Source organism: Nannobrachium achirus (genome assembly GCF_963921795.1).
Source record: "Nannobrachium achirus genome assembly, chromosome: 5".
Lineage (NCBI taxonomy): Eukaryota > Metazoa > Chordata > Actinopteri > Myctophiformes > Myctophidae > Nannobrachium > Nannobrachium achirus.
The window spans coordinates 7,924,061-7,933,042 of NC_137814.1; the positions used below are offsets into that span (position 1 = coordinate 7,924,061).

The 8,982-nt window shown below is 50.7% G+C and overlaps 2 protein-coding genes across 2 annotated transcripts; both read right to left on the reverse strand.

Moving 5' to 3' along the window:
* On the reverse strand, positions 1 to 1,641 carry LOC308285828 (T-complex protein 1 subunit theta-like; the record flags this gene model as incomplete). The annotated part of the gene is made up of 1 exon (XM_080726719.1): positions 1 to 1,641. The coding sequence occupies one exon, from the start codon at positions 1,639 to 1,641 to the stop codon at positions 1 to 3; it is 1,641 nt and encodes a 546-aa protein (XP_080582845.1).
* A 3,262-nt stretch (positions 1,642 to 4,903) lies between these two features.
* Positions 4,904 to 7,699, reverse strand: LOC308284787 (integrator complex subunit 7-like; the record flags this gene model as incomplete). The annotated part of the gene is made up of 1 exon (XM_080725513.1): positions 4,904 to 7,699. One exon carries the CDS (start codon positions 7,697 to 7,699, stop codon positions 4,904 to 4,906), a length of 2,796 nt encoding a protein of 931 aa, XP_080581639.1.
* Between the last annotated feature and the right edge of the window lie 1,283 nt (positions 7,700 to 8,982).

The following is an 8,982-nucleotide window of genomic DNA, read 5'->3' on the forward strand; positions in this document are numbered from 1 at the left end:
TCAGTCCTCGTCGTCCCAGTCCTTCTTGGCCTTGGGCGCTTTGGGTCCCCCTGCTGGTTTGGCCATGATGATCTGGTTAACCCTCAGCACTGTGACAGCAGCGTTGGTCGCCAGTTTGATGCCCCAGTGTTTGACTAGGTACGGGTCCACGATACCGGCTTCTAGCATGTCCTTCAGAGCAAGACCGTCTGCCTCGATGTCCAAGCCCATGTTCTTGTTTCCCTCGTGGTGTGCGGCGTACAGTTTGGAGATGAGCTCATTGCCCTTGAAGCCGTTGTTCTCGGCCAGGGCGCGTGGCACGGCCTCAAAGGATTCCGCAAACTTCTTAATGGCGTACTGCTCCAGACCGGGACACGACTCTCCGTAGGACGTGATCTGTTTGGCCAACTGGATCTCGGTGGCTCCGGCACCGGGCACCAGACGCTTGTCCCTCACCAGGACCTTGAAGGTGTTGACGCCGTCGTCCACGGCCCTCTCCACGTCGTCCATCAGGTTCTCAGTGGAGCCTCTGAGCACCAGCGTCGAGACGGCCGCGTCCTCCGTCTCGTGTCTGAAGACCACCACCTGCGTCTCTCCCACCTCCGTCCGGTAGACGTTGTCGCAGTGACCCATCTCCTCCGGAGTAGGGGCGGTCAGCCCGGGCAGCGCCGCGGCCCCCAGGGTCTTACATAAGCGCCTGAGGTCCCACTTGGAGTGCAGCCTGACCACCATGATCTGGTACTTGTTGGCGTAGTGCAGTGCCATGTCGGCCACCTTGCCCCCGGCCACCACCACGTTGGCCCCGGCCTCTTTGATGGCCCTCACGTGCGCCTCCATCATGTCCTCCTCTCCCCGGCTGAAGTTCATCAGCTCCTCGGCGGTCTTGATCAGCACCGTGCCCTTCGTCTCCGTATGCATCGAGTCAAAGGGGCAGGAGTAGACGGCGATCTTGGCGTCTTTCACCGACGTGACGTCTCCCTCCACCTCCCTCTTGAACACCATGCCGTGCAGCACCGAGGAGGCCGTCAGCCCGGAGCCCAGGATCTTGCACACCCTGACGCTGTCCACGTTGAAGCTGCCCGACTCGGGGAAGATGGAGACGCAGGCCTGCGCGATGAGGTTGGCCAGGAAGTCCTCGTGGCCGTACTGCTTGCTCATGACGGCCGGGCGGATCACGGCCGTGGCCTCGTCCACGTCGTGAAGGTTCTTGACCGAGGAACACACGCAGTCCGGCAGGACCTCCAGTGCCTTCTTGCACGCCATCTGGTAGCCTTGGATCACCTCCGGCACGGCCAGGCCCATCCTGAGCAGCTCCTCGGCATGCTCCAGGAGAGCCCCGGCAAACACCAGGACGAAGTTGGTGCCGTCGCCGACCTCCTGCTCCTGCATGTGGGAGGCCATGACGATCATCTTGGCGGCCGGGTGCTGCACCTCCAGCTCCTTCAGGATGGTGGCGGCATCGTTGGTGACGAACACCTTCTCCAAGTGGTTGATCACCATCTTATTCATGCCGTTGGGCCCGTAAGCCGTGCGCGTCGTCTGGGCCAGCTCCTTACAGGCCTGGACGTTACGGTAGACTGTGTCCTCGAGACCTGAATAATGCTTAGCGCCATCCTTCAACATCTGGGAGAAGCCCGGGGCTTTGGGAACGTGGAAGGCCATTGCTTTGTATGAAAGGGAGTAAACAGTATTGGCAGTGTATTAATCTCTTGTGATCAGCTATTTAACAAGTTGTATAACTACTCTGTTGTAATCTTTGCACTTATATACAGCTGCAGGCAACAGATCTTGAATTATTGATGACGTATGTCTTCTCATATATGGTGTTTGGAGCTTGTATTGTCACGTGAAGCTTGACCAATCCTCAAGCTGCGTCACTCCTCCATTGAACTCAATGGACTTTTGGGGTTTGGGGTTACTCTATAAAGTTGGGGTTTGGGGTTCCTCTATAAAGTTGGGGTTTGGGGTTCCTCTATAAAGCTGGGGTTTGGGGTTATTCTATAAAGTTGGGGTTTGGGGTTACTCTATAAAGTTGGGCAAGAACTATAGTGTGTTGCTACTTTTGAGCGGTGCTAACCGCTCCTACATCTGGCTTTGTCTATGTATGTATGTATGTATGTATGTATGTATGTATGTATGTATGTATGTATGTATGTATGTTTGTCCCACACTTGGCTCATTGGCCAAGCTTATATGATAACTTAATAAAATCAAACCTCGGTTCGAAGTGAAGCAGTGAATTTTTATTCTATGTGTTCTAGAGCTATGAAATCTGTGTTCTAGATCTATACATTTTGTGTTCTAGATCTATACTTTATATGTGTTTTAGTTCTATATTTGTATGAGTTCTTAATGAATGAATGATTTTGTCTGGAGGGCCAAATTATCATGTGAAGCTTGACCAATCCTCAATACTGCATGCACGGACACAGGACTCCTTGGAAACCTATGGGACAGACTGTACGGGACAGACAAAGCCACTCCTTGGAAGCGGCTTTCACCGCTTCAATAATATATTATAAGTTATCAGGCCCCAAATTAACAGGCAACCCCCAGCCGAAAGGCTGCCTTGTTAAGTCGTCAGATGAGTGTTCTGTGTGCATTCTAGTCTCAGGGCGGACACTCTAACCACAAAGCCTGGAGGCCACTGACTAGCTCTTACTTACATATAATTCAAAATCACTATATCACTTAAAGTAACAGACTTGTAAGGGTTAGAAACCCCTCAAGGACCCCTGAATCAATGGACCCCACTTTGAGAACTACTGCCATAGACGACACGCATATTTATTATGTATGTACCAATACAAACACTATACGTAAATGCATTGAAACACAATCAATTAAACAAAGTTTATTTATGTTTTGCCACAAGGAAGAATGAAGAAAGAACAACAACTCAAGCCAGAAATCATAGTGTAGCCATGGCCTGAGTTTTAACAGCCAGGCATTAACACAATCACAAAGTCAGCATATAGAATAACTTTAGGAACATATTGAGGATTAAAGAACATCTCAGCAAGACTTGTCCATGCATTCAACTACAGTAGACTTGACTTATGTCACTGTTACATTTCTTTATCTATTCATCTTATGTAGACTCGATAATTTAAAGTTATACCACGTAACTTTTTTTATAAAACAAATCTTAAAATTGTCCTAACTGTTAAATCGCTAAAGTTTTAGAACACCCACTCCGTAAATTTCGGCTTCTAAAGCCTTCTCTTTATATGTTTTCTATGAGCCGTGAGGGGGGGAGAATTTCGTGGCAAAATGACGTCATCTGCATCATCTGTATACGTTGTGTATACGTTGGCCAATCATATCGCGGATCATAAACACATGATACACTACCGGCCAATCACAGCGCAGATCATACACTGCCGGGCTCTTCAGGAAGTACACTGCAGTGTTTACACTGGTCTAGGAGTCTAGCATGTAACTCCTCGATGGATGCGTCTCGGCGAGGCGAGGCGGACGTGGTGGTCTGAAGGCCCGGTCCGCGGCGAAAAACGGCCGAAAAAAGCAGACGCGACCGCGGTTTGCTCTACCTCTACTGACCACTAGTTGAGCAATTTACACAGTATAGCTTTAACAGTGATATATCTATACATTCATCTTCAGTTGACTCGACTACCATAACGGGCGACCGTCAGGTCGCAGTTACTATGAAAAGCTCCGACTGTCAGTCAGTCAGTCTGTCTGTCACATCACGCTTTTGCTCTACTCATATCTCCGCCACCGTTGGCCCTATCAATGCCAAACTTTGCACACACACTCCCTTGGATGGCAAATCACAACCTCCACCCAACCTCAACCTCATTTCTCACATGGCCCTCTTCTAGTGCCAGCAGGCTGATTTTAGCAAAACACATTTTTGGACACTGCTCCTACAGATTTTGGCCTAAAATTATGCAAATTATGTACACAGTATCTCTAAAGTCATCAACATGGATCTGTCCCATTTCCCATATTCCCTCCTGATTGGCTACCATTGCCTTCTAAGGTTTGTGTATGCAACCTGACGGTCGCTTATCTCCCGATTAGGGAGTCTTACTGGTATATCTATACATTCATCTTCAGTTGAATCGAGTAACATAACGGTGTCTTTATCTGTGACTGTGATAACTGTGATATATATAGTATCTAGGCTATACATTCATATTAGACTTGACTACTGTAACGGTCTGACTAGTGTGACATCACACACAACAAAAAGAATATGGCCATGCGTGCCTATCAACACTGATTTGCACAGGTGCCCTTGCAGTTACTGGAAGTACACATAAAGTACAGAACAGTCAGAACGGCCAATACGATGAGATATGCAAGCGTATTGCGTTTGCACCGCTCACTTTGCACAGGTGCGATTTTCACACAAGTACTATTTTCGGTGCCGTCTGTTTCTCCACATACTGTACATAATGACAGAACCAACAGCACTGAATGTATTACTTGTGTGCCATATATGATCATGAGTGCACAAAGCGCAAGTTGGCACCTCAACACCTCGATTCAAATCGTAGTGTTTTGGCAATTATTCAGGGACCCACCTGAGAACCACTGACCAAATGAACACATAATGAGAACATGCTGAACATGCTGTGGTGCTGAAATGGTCAAATTGAAACCAAGTTTGACCATTGATGGAAACCAAAACCAAATAACTAATGATTTTATGCTCTCAAGAGTTAAATTACTGTTAAACACCGGCATTACTTAATTATAGACACAATTATAGAATGTAGAAGAATTATCTCTCCTATGGAATTGTGTACAAAATCGTAATCCAACAATAACAACATATTCTAAGTCAAGTCTTGGGTCTGACAGGCAAAACCTTGTCATATGGTATTCCGTCGCTCAAATGCCGAATAAATAACAGACATTGAAGGGGGAAAAGGTTGAAAACCACTGCTCTAGATCAACAGTCTGAAAAGCGCCCGTAGACGTTCTGGGCTCTGGCCTGCTGCTGCTGCTGGGAGTAGGGCTCTTTTAGGGACCTGACCAACATGGTCACCTTCGGCCCGGTCTTCCACTCTGCGCCACTTTCGTCCACCACCGACGCCTCGACGGTGACGGTGTGGGTTCCGGGGTCGGAGAAGCCGAGCAGGAACTGGGTGCCGAAATAGTCGCCGTGAGGTTGCACTCGCCGCTCAATCTCATTGGCGGCGGCGGTGTCCGGCGGAATCCTGGGTTCAGGCCCACTTCTACCCTGGAGGGTGGAAGTGACGGTGAGGCAGACCAGCCGGACCTTCCGGAAGAGTCCCGGGGTGGATCCATTGTGCACCATCCCCTCCACCTTCAGGGCCAAGTGTTGACCACTCTGCACAGGGATGGGCTCGCTCGGTGTCCGTGGGGACGGCGAGAGGGTGAGCTTAATGCTGGTTGACTGGAGCTTCTGGAAGAAATACCGCTGAAAGGACAGCGGCACCTTGAGCAAAGCAATGACAGCGTCACAGAGGCAATTTGCATGTCTATAAGAGACAGGAGGATGCCTCAGTCCCTCTACTTCCTCCAAAACATGGTTGAATAACGACATCATCCGCCTCTCGTACTCGCTCTCCGCCTGGACTGACCCGAGCGTGCCGCCGAACTCCTGCAAACCGCCCGGCTGTGGGTCCAGCATCAGAGCCTCTATGACGTGAGAGACAAGCAAGCAGCTCTGCTGCTGGAGCTCCACGTTGCGGAGTGTGGCGCGGTCTGCGTTGAACGACGACCGATGCAGGTCAGCGTAGCGAGCGGCGAGGTTCCAGAACTCCTCCATCGAGCCTTTCATCTGCGTGGAGATGTGTCCGCTTCCCAAGGGGATGTTGGCGGTGGCGGCGATGGCGGGAGGAGGGCTGGTCTTCAGGCTGTTGCAGGTACATAGGAGCTGTAACAGTGCTCGCAGGGTGTCGATACGCAGCTTCACAAACTCCTGCTGGAAGGACAGGGGGCTCAGAGGGGTGCTCGCCGCCACAAGCGAGGTGATGCCCTTCTGGTACGAGCACAGGGCCTCCGTGATGGCGCTCACGGCAGCGCCGTAGTCTCCGTCCCGCAGGCGACACAAGAGGCTCTCGGCCTGGGAGAACTCCTTCAGGGCGTTCAGCCAGAAGTAGAAGTGCTCTGAAGCCACGCAGTTCCGCAGGCTCCCGTACAGCTCGCCGGAGAACTCGTGGCATCCCATGCGCGAAGCTTGGCGTGCGATGCGGTACGCCGTCCAGCCGTTTGCCACCTTCTCCAGCTGCTGCTTGACGACCGACTTCACTTCGGCCGACAGAGACGACGGGGGAGCTCGCCGCCGCTTGCCAGTGGCAGAGCGACCGGCCACCCTGCACAGGTCCACCAGATCTCCCAGCATGCCATCCCCGAGCACCGGCAGATGGGTGGCAATGGCACACAGAGCGTGGCACATGAAAACACGACAGGAGTCACAGGAAGATTGGAGCTGACATAGCAGAAACTCCACCGCGGCCTGGCTGAGGTGTGGTCGACTCTTCAACAACTGAACCAGGCAAGCGAGGGCCCTCTTGAGTGTGGCGTGCGCTCCGGCACTGTGGTCTTGACTGCAAAGCACCAGAAGACTCTGCACTCCCAAAAGCGATTCCTGTTCCAGTTGTACTACGTCTTTCTCTGGACAGGAAACGGTGATGTTGGTAAGAATGACAACCCCGTGTGTGACCACCGCTAGGCTGCTGTGGTAACAGCATTCCTGCGCCAGCTTAACGAGCTCAGGGAGCTGCGGAGGAACTGAGTACTGTTTGACGGCAATGGTCCCAGAGAGCGTGGAGAGGACGGCCAACATTCCCAGCTTCAAGCCGATGTAAGGGCTACTCTGTGCACACTCACACATGGTCTGAGTGCATTCCCTGCTCCAGAGGTGAGGAGTCTTCTTGGCCAAGAGCATCAAGTCCTGAATTGCCAGCTTCTTCACTGCTTTTCTGGGGTCATCTTTCAAGTAGTGGAAAAGGAGCTGCAACTGCTCAGGGATGTGGATGAGAGAGGAGGCGGCCAGCTGGGTGAGGGTGTGCAGGGTGACGATGACCATGGGGGCGGAAGGGTACGAGCTGAGCAGCTGCTGTAGAAGCTCTCTGCTGCCGGAAGCCAGGCCGGCGTCGTGGTGCATGTGCTGCATCACAGGGATCAACTTCAGCTTCAGGTCTACAGGGGTGTCCAGGCCTTGGATCATCTCCCCGACCTTGTTGGAGATGGCAGCCGCAAAGTCCTTGGATCGTGCAGAGAACCTCGCAGCGGCGAATATGGCCGCCTCCACCTCTGCGTCGTCGCGGGAACCCAGACCTTGGCGAACGCTGTGGTGGACGTTCTTCCTGTCTGGGATGATGTAGGCCAGACTACCGAGCATCCTGAGGGTGATGGCTCTGGCCACGGAGTCGTTGCTCTGGATGACAGAAAACACCCGATTGACAAACTCGTCCACGTTGAGGATCTTCTCAAAATGCTTCTCGCTCTGCTGGGCGACCTTCAACACTTGGAGGCGCAAGAAGTTGTTCCCGAGTGAAGTGAAGACGTCCGCCAGCTTGAGAAAGGCGGAGTTGACGAGGAAGGGGAACGGGTACTTCTGGAAGAGTTTGGGGAAAAGCGCGACGGCCTCGCACTGCTGTCCGAGGTTCCCGGACCTCAGTCCTTTGTCCAGCTCCATGAGAGCAGAGTTGGCGTCCAGCTCCTGTTGTCCATGACCGGCCATCGACGGGAACGAGTGTTGAGGTGAAAGCAACATCAGTGTTTGTGTGTGTCTGAACTGCACCTCAAACTGTTTGGTAAATTCTAATTTCACAAGGCCTGAAAGCTTCTGGTCATTAGATTCACTGTGACGAACCCCTTGCCTCTTTACAGGGACTAATGATGACGTATGCCTTCCTGTATTATGAGGATATGTTGTAGCCATAGCTGCTCGCTGAAGAGTCACCAAGTGCTTAGTTCATTATAAGGTTGAAAGAGTTGTATGTTGTGTTTTTACCAGATCCCATGCAGCAGGTGATGTGAATCATCATGATGTATCGATGACATGCGTCTGCCTATATATGGTGCTTTGCTCTAGCTGCTAGAGCCCCATAAATGGGAAGGACTGTGTAGACCGGACCCCAAACCAAGACTAATCTGGACCCATAATCCTTATGAATGGGTCCAGTTGCACTTCACAGGCATTAGCAATGCCCGATGGGAACGCATACCCCCGTTCAGAGCCATTTAAGGAGAGTTGTGTCATCTCCGTTGACTTCATCGGGCCATGTCTTCTACATAGCCTTCTATTGGCACTGAACCAGTCGTTGGAATGCACTGGAGTCTAAACTAGAAAGTGTGGTTGCCGTGGTCCCCTTTCAAGTCAATGGGGAAAATGTATTCACTAATATTTTAATGGCCAAATATGGAGATCCAAGAGTCAGTTACATGACCCTTTCATGCCCATATATGGAGATCTCTGATGTCATCAATATTAAGCCAATATCTTGGAATGTATACTGTGTCATTCTCATGTGGTCTATATATGGACATACTCTGTCAGTCTGAAGTGGTCTTTGATGTCAGACATGATGATCAAATCCGGGAAAAGTTTATTTAAGGTTAATGGAGAAAATGTATTCAGGATAAATGTATATAAATTAAACTATAAAATGTATCTCTTAGCAAAATAGCATGCATGCATGTCCGGACGAAGCCGGTTGATTTGACATAATGGCCCAGGCGCGTGCCACCAAAAAGACGTTTACTTGAAAGATGGAAGATGGAATGGAGTCGGTGTTGGTTGCCCCCACTTATGAGCGTTTGTCACAGGTTGGCGTAAACTCTCCGATACAAGGCTCTTCCCCGTGCAATAGCTGTTGTACCCATTGTACCTGTAAACAATGCTGTTTTCTAGTTAGTGTGGTTGCTATGGGGCTTTTAAGCCGTGACATCATTTTGTAGGCAGAGGAGAATCTGCCCCCAGAGCATTTTCTGTACCTCGCTATTTCAAAAAACGACGACTAAAAAATAACGACTAAAGTATAATTCTAACACTTT